General features: G+C 37.7%; 1 protein-coding gene across 4 annotated transcripts in view; it reads left to right on the top strand.

The window, feature by feature from the left end:
- The first annotated feature begins 79 nt into the window (after positions 1-79).
- LOC136677830 (acetyl-CoA carboxylase 2-like) overlaps positions 80-20,885 on the top strand; it is a 47,358-nt gene continuing 26,552 nt past the window's right edge. For 3 of the 4 annotated variants that reach the window (XM_066655494.1, XM_066655493.1, XM_066655491.1), the window contains exons 1-19: positions 80-154; positions 3,369-3,460; positions 4,403-4,582; positions 4,723-4,923; positions 9,898-10,036; positions 10,356-10,494; positions 11,134-11,243; positions 11,799-11,880; positions 12,620-12,718; positions 13,617-13,726; positions 14,440-14,550; positions 14,839-15,048; positions 15,628-15,798; positions 16,155-16,316; positions 17,047-17,210; positions 17,547-17,697; positions 18,363-18,466; positions 19,231-19,312; positions 19,529-19,674. In XM_066655494.1, the coding sequence (XP_066511591.1) occupies positions 4,422-4,582; positions 4,723-4,923; positions 9,898-10,036; positions 10,356-10,494; positions 11,134-11,243; positions 11,799-11,880; positions 12,620-12,718; positions 13,617-13,726; positions 14,440-14,550; positions 14,839-15,048; positions 15,628-15,798; positions 16,155-16,316; positions 17,047-17,210; positions 17,547-17,697; positions 18,363-18,466; positions 19,231-19,312; positions 19,529-19,674 (2,342 nt within the window). In that variant the 5' untranslated portion in view covers positions 80-154; positions 3,369-3,460; positions 4,403-4,421. Of the gene's footprint in view, positions 155-510; positions 584-3,368; positions 3,461-4,402; positions 4,583-4,722; positions 4,924-9,897; positions 10,037-10,355; positions 10,495-11,133; positions 11,244-11,798; positions 11,881-12,619; positions 12,719-13,616; positions 13,727-14,439; positions 14,551-14,838; positions 15,049-15,627; positions 15,799-16,154; positions 16,317-17,046; positions 17,211-17,546; positions 17,698-18,362; positions 18,467-19,230; positions 19,313-19,528; positions 19,675-20,885 lie in introns of those variants that run through there. The other variant, XM_066655492.1, reaches the window with a different exon arrangement.

Here is a 20,885-nt window from a genome sequence, read left to right as displayed (position 1 = left end):
GAAACAAGCTCACAGACTCTCACAGAGGACTGTTAAAAAGAAACAGTTAAAGACACATGCACTAACACTTATATATTAACAAACATTTGCACATGTTCACGCACTCAGAGACAGAGGGAAACGGATGGAACCAAGATCCAAGACTCTCAGTCAGGTAAGAACTGTTAAAATGAAGGTTTGGTCACTGACAGATGAAAGAGGATCTAAACAAGAATCTGAAAACTGGTGCAAAGAGGCACAGAGACACTCGCAGGTGTGTAAAAGATACAAATTGTATCCAAAAGATTTTTAAACTACACTGAACGACAGGCAAAATAAAATAAAATGGATTAATTAATGACAATGCCACTTACAGACGAGTAAAAAGTTCCAACAGTGTATAAACGGTGACCGTCATATTACTCACGAGTACACCTCGTGAACACAGTGGTAACAGTGACCGTTACAAATTGATTAAAAAGTTATAAATAAGAGAACGACAGATTGGCACGGAGTCGTCATCGTTCTGTCCTGTCTGCTGTCTTGGCTGGAGAATCGTCGTTTTTAGTCCCTCCAGAGCGAACAAAGCTGCTACTGGTCTCAGGTTTGTTTGTCTTCTTTTAATTTTAAATACTGTTTTTGTAGAACCTCCTCAAAACAGATTAAGAAACTCACTGATTTAATGTGCGAACGATAAATATGAGCTCCGCCACTGCAGATACGCGTTTATCTCTCAGGTTTGAGAATATAATGCACTGAAAGTAGTTTATGAGACATGTTTACAGTCCGCTACAGGAAATCTAACGGAAATGATGTATGCGTTGTGGTGTTTCTTTCGCGGGAAAGTAAAATCGCATCTTCTTTTCAGTCTGGGAAAGCGTTTTACTGACAAGTGTAACCTGAAACCCAGGGCCATCGTGTAGAGAACCAAAATAAGAATCCACAAAATTAAATTTAGTAAGGGACTGTTATTAAAACCAAGTTTTAAAAAAACAATATTGTAAACAGAATATTTCCATATTGCAGAGTGTGACTATTAATGACTATTGAAATTGTAAAAAAAACTTATATTGTAATATAAAAAAAACCTGCAGTTTTTTTTAGGAAACACATAAGAAAAGCAGTGATGAATAAATTCTTCTTTTCAGGCAACTAACGTCTGTCTAGTTTAAGGTTGTCGTTTCAGGAACTCATGGACATGGAGAATCAGGGTAAACCTGGATGATGTGCTCACAATTTCTCTTGCTTGGAACGAAAGGATGTCTTTGCCTGAGCTCCTTCTGGTTTCCCTCCTCCCAGTCTGTTACAGTCAGATCCCTCACTACACTAAAGAAAATATTCACATGCTCTTATTCTCTGCTGCACTCTCAATCTATAGTTTGATCAGAGGAGGATGGGTCCCCTTTGTGAGTCTTGGTTCCTCCCAAGGTTTCTTCTAGTGATGGGAATTTCGGCTCTTTTTGGGGAGCCGGCTCTTTTGGCTCGGCTCTTCATAAAGAGACGGCTCTTTCGGCTCCTAAATGGCTCTTTGTTTTACCACTTATTTCCACTGGTAAAGAACAACGTTGCCAACATTTTACATGACTATATGGACAAAATATTATTGTTCAATATTAAAAATAATAAATAGTGTTGCAATGGCCAATTGTTTTTATGGCTGTCTTGTAATAACTCACTGATTGCACTCACACATTCAATTGTATAAATAACTGGATTTTTATTTAAACACCTTAATAAAAAATCACTTGTAAACTCTGAAATATAGCCAATGGAACCCAAAAGGTAGATATTACCTTAGCTTATTAAATATAAATAAAAAAATTGCTTATTAAATTAAATAATCATCCATTTCTGGGTAATAAAATAAACAAATACTCTGCAAAGTGCAAAACAGCAGCATTCAACGGTAGTGATTAAAACAACCACAACTGTCAACTGTAACTGATTTCTTCAACTATTTTTTGGAAGGCAGATTGGCATTCGGGAAAACCAAGTGTCTCAGCTTTGTTTGTTGTTCTCTGATTGGTTGAATGACAAGCCTTAGAAAAAAATGGCTCGGTCTTAGACGGGAACCGGCTCTCATCGTTCACTTACAAGAGCCGGCTCTTTGAACCGGTTCGTTCGTGACCGACACATCACTAGTTTCTTCCTCCAGCCTCGAGGGAGTTTTTCCTGGCCACTGTCGCCTTCGGCTTGCTTGCATTGGGCTTTGATTTAAATGTTCTGTTTTGAAACTGTGAAGCTGCTTTGTGACAACGTCAGTTGTAAAAGGCGCTATACAAATACATTTGATTTGATTTGATTTGATTCTTGTTTGCCATTTTCAAACGACTTAAATTAGGCTTAGACAACAGCTAGAAAAGGGGGGTTAACTTCAGAAGTATTAACAATTTTTTTGGTTATGGATTCTCCTTTTTTGTTCTCAGAATATTGGCCCTATTTTATTTAAATACATCCAGATACAAAATGTATGTTAAAGCCTGGTATAAAGGAGCTAAATCTGTATGGACCTGCTCTGTGAAGCATGCCCTGGTTCGTTCAGGGACTACAAAGAAATTTGATTTCAGATTAGTTGTGAGTTGAACTTTATAAAACAATGCATAAAAATAATAAATAGCCATTGTCATAAATATTATTTACTATAGGCTGATGATTGCTCCTGTAAGGTGATGAGGGGAAGGGGGGATGGGTTTGGGGGGGGGGGGGTGCTGTAAATAAACACGGCGAGGTCATACTTATAGGTCTAGAGTTTGCTGGTACTACAACAAGGACGTCCAACAGACACTGACTTGTTTTGAAAGCGTATTTTACACTTTTTTGGGTCAGATAAGCTCCCAGGCACAGTTCTAACTTTTTAAGTCCATATGGCTTAGTGAAGTCTAAGGGATATTACACGCAATCTGTGGGTAAGTCCATTTATTTCAGCACTGCAACTGAACACAGCCTGGATTCACTTTAGCTAAAATGTTAGACAAAGTTTGGGGATACACTTTACTTACTCTTTACTTAATGAATCATGTTTATTTTTATTCTTTATTTCCACTGTGGCTTTTCTGCTATTTACATTTGTAAACCTTTTTTTTCTGTGTTCCTCTTAGAGAAAAAAGAATAACTGCTAAATACCCACTGAAACACATTTGGCCCAAAACAGAAGCACTTGCAAATTTTGAAAAATGTGAAAATTGTGATTACTGACATCACAGCAAGGGGATTTTTTCATTGTTCTCAGTGTAGTCATGTTTATCAGCTGTTCCTTCAGTGATACAATGCCTTAATAGGCCAGTTTTAATATTGTAATCTGAAAATGCTATTTTTTCTTTATAAGTTGTTAATTTGTGTTAGATAAAAATATAATAATGGACAGTATTTGTTTGTATTTTATTTTCCAGGAGGCTGGAGTATATGGATGTTTGGATTCCTCTGAACACTGTAGACTGATGCAAGAATATCCAGTGTTTACAGCACTGCAGGCCAGTCAGAGGTATGGGGCAACATCAAGCTCCATCACAAAACACTATATATTTTGTGATATATGTAATATATAATAGATATTGTGATGTACATTATATCACAATATACTCCACAAATGGATATCCCAATATTTCAGTCTGTGGCAATACTTATTTCTCAGTTTTTTATATTAAATAAAACATACACTAGTAGATATGTTTGAATTTTTTTTATTTTATTTCTGTATACAGGCTGTTAAATGATTTTTAAGTATTTTAGGTCCTGTTGCATATATCAGTGCAAAGGGCAGCTAGGATTTTTTTACTATATAAAATAATTGACATATTTTTATAATGATTTTCTTAGACATTATCTTTTTATTGTGAACTATTTTGGAAGCTTTACAATAAAATAAAATGTGTGTTATTATTAAGTAAAGAACATTTTTATTTGCATGGCATTTTAAAAAAATGCCAAAATAATCATTCATTATCTGTAACCATTATCCAATTCAGGGTCGTGGTGGGTCCAGAGCCTACCTGGAATCATTGGGTGCAAGGCGGGAATACACCCTGGAGGGGGCACCAGTCCTTCACAGGGCAACACAGACACACACACACATTCACTCACACTTTCGAGTCGCCAATCCACCTACCAACGTGTGCTTTTGGACTGTTGGAGGAAACCGGAGCACCCGGAGGAAACCCACGCGGACACGGGGAGAACACACCAACTCCTCACAGACAGTCACCCGGAGCGGGAATCAAACCCACAACCTCCAGGCCCCTGGAGCTGTGTGACTGCGACACTACCTGCTGCGCCACAGTGCCGCCCCCCAAAATAATCAGTTGAACAAATTTCAAGCTAATGTTTCATATTTCTTGTAGGCAGAGGGGTGTGTCTGTGTTATACCTACTTGCCTATAATGACAGACTAACAAATTAAATCAATATTTATTCCTCCTTGATTATAGGGAGGATTAGTCTGTGCTGATGGACTGTGGATCTTCCCTAATTTCGTCAGGAAACATGGAGAAACCCCCACTGGATAAAAACACCCGCGTTAACTGTCCTTCAGTTGGCCACTTGAACACCAGGGAAACCACAGCTCTAGATACATCATGCCCCTCTAAATCCACTGCAGGAACGTCCAGGTACAGTTGCACCAGAGGGCAGAAATATATGGTCATGAGGAAAAGTTTGGATATTTCTGCACCTTTGAGGCAAATTTTATTCAAAGGTGCATTTTAACAAATATAGGTTTATTATAGATATGTCCATCCCCTGTGTCCAGGCCCAAGTTCAGTTCATCTGAAGAAACCAGAGAGAAGCTGAAGTTTATCTTGGGTGCATCCGAAGATAATTCATCTGACGATGAACCTCCAGCTTTGAGCAAAAATATCAAACTTCAAAACTCTCCACCAGAGCCTTCCAAATCAGTAGCTTCAGCTTCAGCATCAGCTTCACAAGAGACTCAGCCCTCCATCAGCCTGAGGTACACTCCACTCACAACTCTCAGGAAAGGTATTTTAAAGGAGTAATCAGTCATTTTTACTACCAAAAAACATCCTTCAAAATGATTATTTAATATTTTTGCATGTCTTTAAGATGCAGCTCATATGAGAGGAATCAAACTGTTATTGTAGTCATTGGGATGAAGCATTTCATGATCAATGGCATGTCCTCCACTTGGGGTCAGCCTTGTATAGCTTCTTCTTCATGTTGTATATAGTCCTGAATTAATCAAAATCTCTGTACTAAACCTGTTTCACACATGGCCACTCCCACATGAGGGATCTGCTCTGTGGAGCATTAATTGGTTCATTCATGGACTTAAAATGAGATTCCTTCTTTGGTAATAAATACTTGTTTCTCCTCAGTAGAGGGTGCTGCTGGACTAAATGATTTTGGCTCTGAAAGCTGTTATGTTTACTCTAAGACTGGCTCCTGGCCACATGACCTTTCTCCATGTGCTCTGGTTTGTGCTCTTAGCACAGGCCAAGTGTCGTGCTATTAAAGGAAACTTCTTTCTGACATTGACACACACTAACACACACACCTGCAGTTGCACAAATGAAATGCAAAAGTAATATCTTAGCAAGAAACATCATCTTAAATGTACTCAGTATATCCAATATTTCTCATTATGAGACTCATATGAATATGAAAAGTCTATTAATTATAAGTGAGTTTATTTTCAGATAGTGTCTTTTTTTTGTATAAAATTCTAGAAGCTACACGGATAATAATAGTATTTTTTTATTTCAATAAATGCTCATTAAAAAGCCATTTCTCTCTACATTAAACACTTAACAATTAAGGCTTTTTGAAGTAATTGTATGATATTCCTATTCATAATATCATAATGAGAACTATTAGTTATATAGATTAAATTGCAGATGCTGTCACTTAAATTGTTTTGCTGTAAATCACACACACACACACACACACACACACACACACACACATGCATACGCTCACAAAGAAAGTCAGAACTCTGGCACACACACTGTGTCCCCAATTCCTTTTGATTGTTTGTTCTCAGGAGACGCTAAATATAGAGCGATACTGAGCGGAGGTTTATTGGTTTTATGTGTTTACCTTGAGTTTGACCTGTGGAAAGAATCTATTCTAATGTTGTAAACAGACAGACATCTGATCCTGGGTCAGTCCTTCCACAGTTGCTTTATTGAGGTCTGGATCGTGAGTCACTTACTTGACTCAGCTGTTGAGTGCCACTGTTAAAGGACAGTTATCCAGAAGAGGACACACCAAAAGACTAATTTCTCTAGAGTGGGGGACACTTTCAGAAATGGAAATTAATCTCTTTGAATCCAGCGGTGAGACAAGCAAGGAGATGTGGATTTACTGGCATTAGACAGATGTTTTAAATATGGGCAGTATAGAGATTTGACACAACAGTCCTATGTAAACATCTGTCCAGTGCTTCAAAAGAATTTATCAGCATTATATGTTTATACATGGCCAATATATCAAATTGAAATATCTATAACCATGTGCCTCTTCCTGATCAGTGCATTAGAACATAAACAATGCACAAATAAACAATTCATCGTGTGTGTGTGTGTGTGTGCAAAACTCACACACCAAACTTGTGTTAATCTAAAGGTGTTCAGTTCATAACTGTTCATAACAAAAGAACAGCTGTCAGTATTTTGCAGTAACAGTTAAAGTACATGCCTTTTGTTTTTTTCCCCTTATGTACTGTTGGTGAGTATGAAGCTCAATGTGGACAAAGTGTTCTGAAAGTAGAACTGTGAGTGTGTGTGTGTCTGTGCGTGTGTGCACCAGGTTTCTCTGATGGTGTGGGGACCAAAGTTTGTTTAAATGCACCCATAGAGGGGAACAGAGGCTGTTCTCCACAGTATGAGTTATTTGATGTAACGGTGAAGACGTATTTTAAGATTAGGCTAAGGCATATACAAGTAATTATGTTTAAGGTTAGAATAAGCTTCCACAAAATGAATATAAGAAAATGTAATGTCCCCACAATGCATGCATGCATATATGTGTGTGTGTGTGTGTGTGTGTGTGTGTGTGTGTGTGTGTGGTGTTATATTTCCTGAAGTTGAGATACTGAAAGTGCTTCAGCTACATGCTTCTGCTTGACAGAGGGAGGGAGAGGGAGAGGGGACAAAACTGGACAGGGTTGGGAAGGGGGAGGAGAGAGAGAAAGACAAGGGAAGAGATATAGTGGAGAGAGGGAATGTAAAACAGCACAAAAGAAGAAAGAGTAGGAAGGTAGAGAAGAAGTGTACGAGTGAGAAAGGAAGTGGGAGGGAAAGGAAGAGGGAGGAGGAAGAAAAGAGAAAGCGAGTAGAGCAGTTCGGTGTGCAAGAGAGGAAAGAAATGAAGAGGGAGAAAAAAGGAAGCAGTGAAAAGGGAAGGGGTGGAGAGAAAAGTGTTTTTGAAGAGTGGTAGGGGAAAAAAGGGAGCAAATGGGCAAGAAAGGAAGAGGGAGAAAGAGTAATTGTTAAAGGGAAAGAAAGTTTGCTCATTTGAGTGTTTATATCATGGACAATGATGGACGACAGATGTTAAGCTGGTTCCAGGACTTTGGGAGGTCAGTAATAACTTAAATAATAAAAACAGTTCTGCAAAAATTAGTTAGAAGCTTATGACAGCATTATTTGTAGTGCACAACCCAAAGGGGAAATGACTGGGGTTATCGCAGTGCTTCTGACTGAGATACACTCCAATACAAGGTTAAATGTGTTTGCTCCTGCTGTAAGACAAAGCCCGGCTCGAGCTGAAGTGAAGACCCGTTGCATAACAAAGCTCCCAACCCCCCCTCTTTCCTCAGCATTTCTTGGGGAAAGTGTCTGGGAACTTTGCACTGACCTCTGGTATTCAGGATGCAATTTATGAAAAGCTTTCATTCTTAAAGGATGAACTCTGGAACACCTTGGAAGTTCTTTACAGGTTCTTTATTTCACCGCAGGAAAGAACAGAGCAGAAGCCTCACTCACTCACATTTAGCAGCTTGAAAATCCTCCATAATGTGGCACTAGAGCAGTTAAAATACAGACATACTTTTATAGCTTTCATTCCTTCTGGATGCATCCAGTGACTGTAGTCTGGGCTGGTCTTTGATTTGCTGCTCAGCCCCTTAATTTAGTGTCTATTTATTTCTCAGTGCAGGCTCTGTCACAGCTGTGGTTTTGTTGAGGTCTGAAGCAAGAGCGAAACTTGATTTTTCTTCTCTTTTTGAGGATGGAGAATTTAATCTGTTTGGAGAGGGCTTTGGTTGTATTTTGGGTTATTTTTTTTGTATTTTGGGTGACCACTTCCTGGTGATTGTCTCATTTAAAAATAAATACAAATGCCTGATTTAAAAAAATATATGTATTTGTATATATTTTAAATGAACCTTTATCAACATGTATTCAACTTTTTTAAATGCATTACCATTCAAAGTTCAGCATCACAACTATTGTCCTTACAATATATTATCAGAGCTTAATTTGTTGTTTGAATTCTGTCTCTGTCACTGGCTTGAGTTTCAAAACCTGTGTCAAAGCCAGCTGGAGAAACACACACTCTTTCATCTCTCCAAGTGGAAACAACAGTCCCTTTATCCTCAACAACAGGGTTAACAAGCCTCTTGAACCTGTAACTCTGGACAGAACTGTCATTTAATCTCCCCAACCATGCCATCCTAAACAGCTCATATTCTACACTGTATTTGTATTGTTTTATATATTGTAGTTTTAAGAAGCAATACATATTTGTATGACCAATTTTCCCGTCTGACTACGGCATATCCTTTAGAAATCTTTTAAATGAAAATTTGTAACTATGCCTTTTAAAACTGACATTTTCAAAAGTATTTTGAAATTTCAACCAAATATTCAAAGCAGTAATGGCTTCTTTCACAACCAACTTCTTTCACACCACAATAATGATCTTTTGAAAAAACTCAATACTAAACATGTGAGTTTAATTTGTCACTGCTGGGTTTTTTCTTTCTATTTCTTTTTTTTCCCTCCCTTTGGTCAGTTTGGAACTGAAGTTATTACATACTTATTGTTCAAGCTCATGCTGTAGTTCATTTGATTACAGTATTTTCCACTGTATGAGGAAGTTGTTGTTCCTGGGCCTGTTTTGGTTGTTGTTATTTCTGTCAGCGGTGCAGAACGGGTTAAAGTTCAGACTGTGATGAAGGGTTTAGCCCCTCCTGTTTGTGTCTGCCATGATTAGATACTGAGCCCTGATTGGTCAGCGAGAATCAGCCTGTAATTGTAGTTAACCAGAGGTGCAGAGTACAGAGAACAGTCAGAAAGTAAAAGGGTCAGCTCAGATCAGCTGAGTGTGATACAGTGCTCTGATGGAATTGTAGCCGGTATGTACTTGCTGCTGTTTTAGAAAGTATTCAAACCAATGCATAAGATATTTGACTCAATTAAGTGCTCTCTTGATAAAAATGTCCTTGTTTGTTGATGCTTTTGTGGTGAAAAAGTCATTTACTTTTCATCACTTTATGAAACAGCCTTTACACTGACACACAGTGGCCTGGATGGATCATGGGACTCTGTACTAAACCTATTAAAGTGCATGAAGTGTATTGTTCAGGGACTATAAAGCAGTTTGGTGTTTCCTCCAGTGTGGAATGAATAGTTAGTTTCATGGATATTGTTTTATAGTTGTTAGTGGTAAAAATGTATTATTGCTCCTTTAACCTTTGCTTGTGCCATTGTAAACAAATTGAGATATAGTCAGGATGATAAGTAAAAGTCAGCAGTATATATGAGTACAGATCAGCACAGTAAACAAATGTGTAACTGCATGGTTATTATCAGTTACCTACAGAAACAGAGAGAGAGAGAGATAAAGTTGGCTTTTCCACCGTAGTCTATTATGTGCCTCTGTTATTTATCTCCTGCTACTGCAGGCTGTGTCAGTCACAAGAGTTTTCCTGTGTGTTTGTGTGTGTGTCTGTGTGTATTAGTTTCAGGTCTAGCATGTCCGGTCCCCACCTGATGAGAAAAGGCAGAGAACAGAGAAGGATGGATGTTCCTCGAGATTTCACTGTTGCGTCTCCAGCCGAATTCGTCAAACGTTTCGGAGGCAAACACGTCATAGAGAAGGTGCTTTTTATTAATTGTGTCTGAAGATGCTGATTCAGCTGTGCTGATTTTCCAGTACTTCCATGTATATTTACATTCAGAAGCATTCTCTGCGACTCATGAATCTCCAACATGTCAGACCTTTAATAACACAATTGCATTAGAACTCAACACACTTGGAGGAGAACACTGACAGCTCATTGTGTTACATCAGTTTAACACACGCTGTTTGAGGACAAGATTAATTTCCATTCTCTCTTTTACAACATTTAAAAACATGCAACGTGAACAGCTAAGAGCTACGTTTAACCAGGTCAATGCTAATGCTGTTACTCTGCAGGTGCTCATAGCGAATAATGGCATCGCTGCAGTGAAGTGCATGCGCTCAATCCGCCGATGGTCGTATGAAATGTTTCGCAATGAACGGACCATTCGCTTTGTTGTCATGGTTACACCTGAAGACCTGAAGGCCAATGCAGGTAGGGTTGTATAGACACTTCTGTTTTATTAGATCAGATGATACAGCTTTGCATAACTGTGTACACATATTCAGATTTCTTTTTTATTTGTGCATGTGTGGAAATAGATAAAGAAGAGTTTCCCAGGAATCTGTAAACACTACAACCATCACATGGTTTCATGAAATTTAGAGTCAGAAAAGCTCATAAAAACATAGATATTAGACATTAATAGAAAGATTACATGATGTTACATGATGTATAGAGTTTTTTGGTTAGTTCCTGTCCAGTCCTGTATTTATAAAGAAATGTGATTACCAAATGACACATGTAGAATCTCGGTTTTCTCATTATCAGGTTATTGAAGTGTTTGTCCATTTAGTGAATGAATTATATGCATGTAGACACCTCTGTTTTAACATTTAGAATGATCACTGTGGTGAAAATACATGTTAAATATTACATGCACTTTCATCATTCGAATAATTTCATAACAACAGTGTTTTAACATTCACTTCTATAACATTATGACTCTTCTGTGATTGTGGGAGTAGAATAAAATATAATAAAAGTTTTCATTATGCAACTTGTATTAATATGTGTGACAGATTTTATGAAACTGGATTAATGAATTAAGCATGTTTTTTTTTGTAATTTTAGAGTACATTAAAATGGCAGATCACTATGTGCCAGTTCCTGGAGGACCCAACAATAATAACTATGCCAATGTGGAGATGATTGTGGACATTGCTAAAAGGATCCCAGTGCAGGTACAGCTCTCACACTGAGGAACACATTTGTTTTCTCTCTATATAAGGATATATAGCTCCAATAAGTAATTATGTGAAAGACTGGCACAACTCCCGAGAATCAGGTCTGGTTACAGGTGTTACAGCTGTTAGGATGAAACCTAATCTCCAAATGTGTAATGTTACATGAGAAGGAAGAATATTCTTTACTTTGTATAGAAATATAATGGAACAATATTTATTTAGTCTAAATCATTTTTAATTAGGATATTTTCATGCAGCGTAAGGGCCAACTGAAGCTTTCACATTAAGTTTTTCTTCTAGTATTGATGATAAGTATTGATAAAATACTGATATTTATCAATGTCTATGCAAAATATACTTTTATAGAACACTCTAGAAGACTTTTCCTTTTTATCTTTTTGTCTGTTCATTTTCATTTTTACTGGGTTTTTTTTTCAGCATGAATCTTTAGCTTAAGCAGTAGTAGTGTGTTGTGTTTATGTATCTATACTGATGTATGGGATGTTCTCTGATGATCATGATGATGATATAATGATGATGTCATGCCTTTAGGCAGTGTGGGCCGGCTGGGGTCATGCCTCAGAAAACCCCAAACTTCCAGAGCTGCTCAATAAAGCAGGAATTTCATTCTTAGGTATGAATCTGAAAACTCACTCCAGCTTAATTTAAATTGATTATGAGAGGTGGTTTCTAGGTTCCAGGCTACACTTAGTTGTTACATCATTAATTTAATCATTCACACTTTAAATTAAGACTAAACCTCAGTAATTAGGGTGAAGTGTATATTCTGTAAATTTGTTGCTGCTACAGAAAAGCTCCTTGCAACAAATAAACATAAATCCAGCAGCAGGATTTGTTCAGTTCCAACAGAATCATCTGATTTTAATGACTGATGGATCTGATAAACTAGGGATTACATATGAACTGTGGTTAATCCATATGGCCAACAGTTTGTGGAGAGCTTTTTCTCCAACATTTCTTTCTAAAATGAATGGTATTAATGGAAACAGAGATAATAAAAGAAAGAAAATAGAGTAAACTAGTTTTGGCTGTGTATGTTTGTTTCAGTTCCACCCATTAGCCTTGACTCTCTCAGTCGTGAAGTCAGAGATTTATGAAAATGCCCACTTTGACTTTTATTTGCTGTTCACACATCAGTAAACATTTCAGCTCATTTGGAGGAGGATACTAACTGATAACAGAGTTAGAGAGAACAGTTTTGATGACATGGACTCCTTGATACGGGCGGCTATTGCATCACCAGGGAACAAAATAACAAATTCCCATTGATAAGGTTAACATTTAGATAGCTGAGCCACTTGGGAGTCCTGTTATAGAAACGTTCTGTACTCAGTGTTGTGTCTCTGTGGCAGGTCCATCCAGTAAAGCCATGTGGGCACTGGGAGATAAAGTGGCTTCTTCTATTGTAGCTCAAACTGCAGGAATCCCAACTTTACCCTGGACCGGATCTGGTAACATCTCACAGTCACCCACACATCTCCACACCAGCACACGCACTCTCACTGCAGCTGGGAAAGATGAATAAAAAGGACTTTGTTCTAGTGAATTCAGTGATTGGAGAGTGATTTGATTTGGTGTGAAATGGTTGAAATGGTGAAATGGAGTGCAGGGACTATATTTTTTATGTGATGGTGAATAGAGCCAGGCATGTCCATGTGTAGCACACAAATATAGGATTTTAGGTTCCCTTAACCCAGTGGCTTCACCAGTCCATATGGAAGTTCCATATGGAATCAGGATGAGGACTATGGAAAATAATTGAAATCTCATTTATGTAAGTTTCTTCACAACACAATGCATGTTCCTCTTTATGAGGACTGATTTTAAAAACAGAAACATTTTGAGAACTATGTTTCAGCTTTCATTTCAGGACAGTTTTACCTTTGTGTAATGAGCTTTTTGAGTCAGATGTCTGGTTCCATTCACTACCACTGTATCAGATTCTCTATGATGGATGATTTCTTACCAAACCAAACCCACATTCATTGGTATTTCCCTTTAATCAGATGTTTTCCAATGAATAATTTTCCACATTGACACTGCTCTAACTAAACCTTATATCTCTAAGAGGAAAGAATCTTCCTACGTTCTTATCTTTCAGTGTAAGAAAAGTTAAAAGAGATTTTATTACAGTATAATTTTTAACCATGTCCATTGGTCCCTACCCTATAAAATATTCTCACATTTTCAAACACTATTTTTGTTTAGTTTCAATAGTGATTAAATATCTTGTGTGGTTTCCTTCCTAATTGCATATTTTTCTGCCTGTGCTTTAAGTCATTTCTACTTTTTATTGTAGAGAAACAATAGAAGCCACATCTCTGATTTTGGATTTTATTTCCCCCACAGGGTTAAAAGTGCAATGGGGAGAAGAGGAGCAGACATTGGGTCATGTGATCAGTGTCCCGCTGGACATTTACACTAAAGGCTGTGTCAGAGATGTGGACGAAGGCCTTGCGGTATATACAAAGCTTAACACAGCAGGATATTTGGATAAATATTTCATCTAGTTCTAATAAATTGTTGTGTAAAAATCAATCATAACAGCAGGACCACCCAATCGTTTCATTACTTACTGTCCATTTCATCAGCTCCGCTGACTGCAGGAACACTTTGTAGCATTACAAATACAGACTATAGTCCATTTGTTTTAAAAAAACAAAGCTTATTGAAATTATCTGCCAGTGGATTCAAAACTGCAAACTTTTGGACATATAGTGTAACTAGAATTTAATCAATACCCTACATCTTCTGAAAATTGCAGTGGATATACATGATGCCGAATGTGGATATTTTCCTTATATCTGTTTGATACTTTTATAAAGTAAAAAAATAATAAATTATTAAGTAAAAAAATGTAATTAAAGCGACTGTCCTTAAGATTTTTTACATTGAAAGTAGTTATACTCTTGAGTGTGGAGGGGAACAAAATATTATATTTAATATCATTTAATATTATATAATAAATGTTTTATATGTTTAGGTGCGATTATCATGCAAAAGTTCACGAATCCACTAAACCTAAGGAGTGTCACTTTAATAATATCACACCAGTTTGTCTACTTTATATATCATTAGCTATTAAATTTGAAGTTTTATTTTATAGTTGTTTATGTTGTGTGTTGCTATAGAGACACTGTTTTAACTGAGTTGTGTGTTTTTTTGGCTGCAGGGGGCAGAGAAGATCGGTTACCCTGTGGTCATAAAGGCATCAGAGGGAGGAGGTGGGAAGGGCATCAGGAAAGTGGACAGTGCTGAAGATTTCCCGAGCTTCTTCAGACAGGTTCAGACACATGATAAAGGCTGAATATATGTTTATTTTTAATATGTGAAAGCGTGCAAACCTTGAATCTCCAAAATAGTAACTTTACAATAGAACAATATTCCATTGTTAACTTTTGGAAGGGTTTTGAATTTATTCCCTAGTAATTTTGGAGCATTTCTATTGGATCTCACACAAAACACATCCATCCATCCATTTTAATAGAAATACCACAGAAATACTATAACTACTACAACACCTCCAATGTTCTACAGTGCTTTTACTGTACTATATTTTTGGATCCTCCAGGTCCAGGTGGAGGTTCCGGGTTCTCCGATCTTCATCATGCAGTTGGCTCAGCATGCTCGTCATCAGGAGGTACAGATCCTGGCGGACGAGTATGGGAACGCCATTTCTCTGTTTGGACGCGATTGCTCGATCCAGCGCAGACACCAGAAGATTATTGAAGAAGCTCCACCCACCATCGTCTCTGCTGCCACCTTTGAGCAGATGGAGCAGGTGAGAATATATAAAACATGAAATGTTTTAAAAGTTTTGAGCATCTTCTCATACAATGTTTATTCTGAAATGAAGGCTGTTAATCAGGAGTTTGTTTCTTCTGTAATTTTCTGGGAAGAACTATATTTGAACATCTGTTCACTGGGAATTGATTCTTGAGCTGGGGATTCTTTAAATATGTTTACAAGTGAAATCTAGAGCAAGGACACTTAGCTTCTTTAGTGTGTAGCTTTGACCTGCACACCCTTTATATGTTCCTAAACATGAGTGAATAGGCATTTATAACACTTGTTATAAGCAAGTTTTAGTAATAATAATAATTAATATTGGTATCTAGTTGCCATTTCTGGATGTAGCAGAGATTCTGTCCTAAATCTATTTTCTTACCCAGGTTTCTACTTCATACAGGTTTTCTTTATAGAAAAAATGTTTTGGTATTAAAATGATAGATTGCTCTTTTAATAATGGCTTTGAGTGTATATTGCTTCTCTGGTTTCTCAATGTAGAGATTCTTCAGTAAGGATGTGTGTGTGTGTGTGTGTGTGTGTGTGTGTGTGTGTGTGTGTGTGTGTGTGTCAGTTTGCAGTACGCATGGCTAAGATGGTGGGTTATGTGAGTGCTGGGACAGTGGAATATTTGTTCTCAGAGGACGGGAGTTTTCATTTTCTGGAACTGAACCCCAGGCTGCAGGTTGAACATCCCTGCACGGAAATGATTGCAGACGTCAACTTGCCAGCTGCACAGCTTCAGGTACTACACACACCCACACACACACACACACACACACACACCAACCAAACAACCACATAATGATCCTACGCTGCACAAATGTAGCATGTGTTTACATGGAGCTGACCCATGTCTGTCTGTCTGTCTGTCTATCTGTAATAGAGCTTATTACAAATGACACACTATAGCATAAAATAGAAGAATAATGCCAGGAACAAAGGTATCTCTGTGTAAAAGTATTGCAGACTTTGAAAAGTTGTTAATTTAATTATGGATCATATAAATAAGATATAAAACAATATGTAAGATACAAATAGCACTGAAGATATCTCACGTTAATGGAGAAAAATACATGGCTTGTTTATTTTTGTGTGTAGATTGCGATGGGGATTCCTCTCCACAGAATAAAGGATATTCGAGTGCTGTATGGAGCGGATCCATGGGGGGACACTGTGATTAATTTTAAATCTCCAGAGTGTGCCCCGTGTCCTCACGGACACGTCATTGCAGCTCGAATCACCAGCGAGAACCCGGATGAGGTGGGGGACATATTTTATTGTGTTTTGTTGTTTCGTTTTACACTGAGCTAAATCACATAGCTTTGTTGGATGTATAATCTTTCAAGCTAGGACCTAAAAGAGCAATCAGTGATTTTCTTTGAATTGTTTTTCATGTTACGAAATATCCATTATACTGTGGCACCTGTCAGTTCCCTTTTTTTAGCACTAGTTTAAACATGGCCACCCCATGTAGGGGAGCGGTTCCACGGAGTCTTTCAGGGACGGTGCTGTTGTGTTTGATCCTTGAGTTAGTTTGACCAAAGGATGACACAGAGGTTCTATTAAGATCCCAGAGAACTGAGTTACCTTGTGGAAAAGGGGTATAGCATAGTATATGCTTCTTATTGTTGATGCTAAAAATGATTGTTTCCTCCTTTAATACTGTCTGCTAGCTTGATGATGATACTTGTTTTAATGTGTGTTTGAATCAGCAACATATTTTACAGTGCACCAATGGTAATTAATATGCATTCTGGCATGTTCGGTTTTGAAATTACTGAGCACTGAATAATGATATTAACATGCCTTTCAAAACTACTGCCATTTATATTAATTAAGCAGATAATATATCCATTTTTCTTGAAGTATAGAAAAAAAAGAAAACCAATACACAGACAAATAATGGTTGATGTAAAGGTTCAGTGTACCATAGCAAAACCATGAATATCAGAATTGGAGACCACTGATTAATCATCAGTCTCTTCTTCAGGGTTTCAAGCCCAGCTCCGGTACAGTGCAGGAGCTAAATTTCCGAAGCAGTAAGAACGTCTGGGGATACTTCAGTGTGGGGGCTACGGGGGGTCTTCACGAATTTGCTGATTCTCAGTTTGGACACTGCTTCTCCTGGGGGGAGAACCGAGAGGAGGCCATCTCGTGAGTGCCGTCATTTACACCAGTGTATATAACCTGTCAGATTCATTTTATTGTCTTCAGTAATGACATACACTTTACATATTGAAAGCAACATGCAGTACGGATTTGTAAATTAGACAGTGAATTAAATTGCTTGATTTATATTTGGTTTTATTAGAACTAGCTACTTTTTAACTGCTGAGAACTTAACAGTTTAAGAAAATTGCATTTATTTCCAACACATATTTAGTTTTAACTATATATTTTTTAAATAAACATTTTTTATCAGCATTTTTGTGACAGGAACTGGTTTTATTCCATAAATGTGTTTATTGAGTTTTGTTTTTCTGTGGGCAGTAACATGGTGGTGGCGATGAAGGAACTTTCTATCCGAGGCGATTTCAGGACTACTGTGGAGTATCTCATTAAACTGCTGGAGACTGAGAGTTTCAGAAATAATGACATAGACACAGGCTGGCTGGACCACCTCATTGCTGAGAAAGTACAGGTACAGATACAAAAAGAGGAAAATAAAATACAAGACAGTGTTAACATTTCTGAATTGGCTCACTGAGTTCCATTAGTACCTTACACAAGGCTCTGGAACAGGGCTGAACAATACAATAAAACTAAAATCCAGTTATGCTGCACTACATGTCCCAACTGTTTTAGAGACTCTTTGTACTGAATTCTATTAAATCAGGTATTTTGGGGTGCACAAACAGATTTATATTTGTTTAAAAACATGAAATGTACCGTGATACTCTTTAGCATCATCACATGAACCTTAAAGATAAACAGCCACAGAAATTTGTATCACTTTAAATGTCAGTCACAGGGCACCACACACTCACTCTCAAAACTATATGGATACTTTCGCTTTCCAATTCTCTTACTAACATGAGATTTTGAACTGTGTGAGGAAACTGGAGCACCTAGAGGAAACCCACACCAAACTCACAGGACCCTGGGAGGACCCTGATAGTGACACTGCGGTAGAAACTTGTAATTGTTTGGGATCTCCTAGAATCCTCTAAAATGTTGTGCAAAGGCTTAGATTGCAGTAACAGTAAATAAACAATACTAGGGCATCTCTTGGTTTGGTGGATCATTTGTAAACCTATTCTGACAACACAATAAATGCTCATCTGGACGTGTGTGTTTGTGTTTAAGGCAGAGAGGCCGGACACCATGTTGGGTGTGGTGTGTGGAGCGCTGCATGTGGCTGACGCTAATTTCAGAAAGAGCATGTCAGACTTTCTCCATTCACTTGAAAGGTGAGCTTCTTTATAATAAATTCAGTAATAACATAAATTCAGAAGAACTTGATTGTTCTTAAAACCTATATAATTCCAGACATTTAAACCTATCTAAAGCTGGTGTATAATACTTAAAAACTAAAACCTATATAATTCCAGACATTTAAACCTATCTAAAGCTGGTGTATAATACTTAAAAACTAAAACCTATATAATTCCAGACATTTAAACCTATCTAAAGCTGGTGTATAATACTTAAAAACTGTCCATGACCAGAGCTGTGTTGGTTTAAATGTTCAGTGATTGCTGTTAAATAAAGCTAGATATTGAAGCTAATATTAACAATGAAAAATAATTGATACAGATTATACATTTACACCAGATTTGATCAGCAACTCAACATCTCTGGCTAAATTTTGCTTTCGTTTATTCTTGGCATTACAAGGAAAACTTTCCACTGTAGCCAATCACATAAGTGACCCACTCCATCATGTTCATGATTTCTGTTTTTTTCTGACACAAAACATATATTTTTGCTGAAAGAAACCAAGGTTAACAGGGTTAAACATGACTGCAGTGTTTATTCCAAATTATAGCAGGAGCACACATTATCGATTGTTTAGAGGTTGAGTCCCACTGCTTTGGAATCTGGTGTTTTCATTTTTAGTAGGAGATGAAACCTACAGCCATACTGGCTCTCAGAGGCCACTGTGGGTAAAACCAGATTTTAGGTCTGTCTTTTCTAGATTAGAGCTGTAATCTGGGTGTCTTTTGGTCCTCAGGGGTCAAGTATTACCTGCTGCCAGTCTGGTGAACACAGTGGATGTGGATCTGATTTATGAGGGAATCAAATACTCTCTCCAGGTAACAGGAGATGAACTAATCCCTTTACTCAAGCCTGTGGAATCTCCATGTTAGTTTTTTGTTCATCAAAGATACAGTGTAAATCTCAAGTTATGGAAAGTAAAGTTGCACTACAATAACCATAGTGCATGTTTTAGTAGAATATTGTAAAGTTTAGTTGTGTAATCAAAAACTTTAATTGCAGGTATGTGTGTTAATCTGTGTGTGTGTGTGTAGGTGGCCCGTCAGTCCCCTACCACCTATGTGATTATCATGAACAGATCTGATATTGAGATTGACGTCCACAGACTGAGTGATGGAGGCCTGCTCTTCTCCTACGGTGGCAGCAGCTACACCACATACATGAAGGAGGAAGTAGACAGGTACCATCTCCTTTCTCTTTTACCTTCAGTGGTGTTCTTATACAGTGGTGTGAAAAAAACAAAACAGATGTAATCCCCTAAAGCCGAGTCTGTGACAAAAGGCCATCAGTGTTACCCTTTATATTCCGTACCATGCTTTTTTAGTTATACAATTGTATGGTAGGTACAATTATATACAGTGGTGTGAAAAAGTGTTTGATGATTACTTATTTTATTGCACGTTTGTCACACTTAAAAGTTTCAGATCATTAAAAAAATTAAATATGGGTCAAAGACAACACAAGTAAACACAAAATGCAGTTTTTAAATGAAGGTTTTTTATTATTATGGGAGAAATCCAAAACTACATGGCCCTGTGTGAAAAAGTGTTTGCCCCCCTGTTAAAACATAAGTTAACTGTGGTTTATCAAACATGAGTTCAATTTCTCTAGCCACACCCAGGCCTGATTACTGCTACACTTGTTCTCAATCAAGAAATCACTTAAATAAGACCTGCCTGACAAAGCAAAGTAGACATCATGCCAAGATCCAAAGAAATTCAGGAGCAAATGAGAAAGAAAGTAATTGAGATTTATCACTCTGGAAAGGGTTATAAAGCCATTTCTAAAGTTTTGGAACTCCAGCGAACCACAGTGAGAGCCATTATCCACAAATGGTGAAAACGTGTAACAATGGTGAACTTTCCCAGCAGTGGCCAGCCGACCAAACTTACCCCAAGTGCGCAGCAATGACCCATCCAAGAGGTCACAAAAGACCCCACAACAACTGCAGGCCTCACTTGCCTCAGTTAAGGTCAACACTCATGATTCCACCATAAGAAAGAGACAGGGCAAAAATTGCCTGCATGGCAGAGTGCCAAGACGAAAACCACTGTTGAGCAAAAACAACATTAAGGCTTATCTCAATTTTGCCAGAAAGCATCTTGATGATCCCCAAGACTTTTGGAAAAATACTCTTTAGACTGACGAGACAGAAGTTGAACTTTTTGGAAGGTGTCCCATTACATCTGTAAAAGTAGCACAGCATTTCAGAAAAAGAGCATCATACCTACAGTAAAACATGGTGGTGGTGGTAGTGTGATGGTCTGGGGCTGTTTTGCTGCTTCAGGACCTGTAAGACTTGCTTTGATAAATGGAATCATTAATTCTGCTGTCTACCAAAAAAATCCTGAAGGAGAATCTTCAGCCGTCTGTCCGTGACCTCAAGCTGAA

This window comes from Hoplias malabaricus, chromosome Y (assembly GCF_029633855.1).
Source record: "Hoplias malabaricus isolate fHopMal1 chromosome Y, fHopMal1.hap1, whole genome shotgun sequence".
In the NCBI taxonomy this organism is placed as follows: Eukaryota; Metazoa; Chordata; class Actinopteri; order Characiformes; family Erythrinidae; genus Hoplias; species Hoplias malabaricus.
Note: the sequence above shows the minus strand (reverse complement) of the source record. Positions and strands in the feature narration are given on the sequence as shown.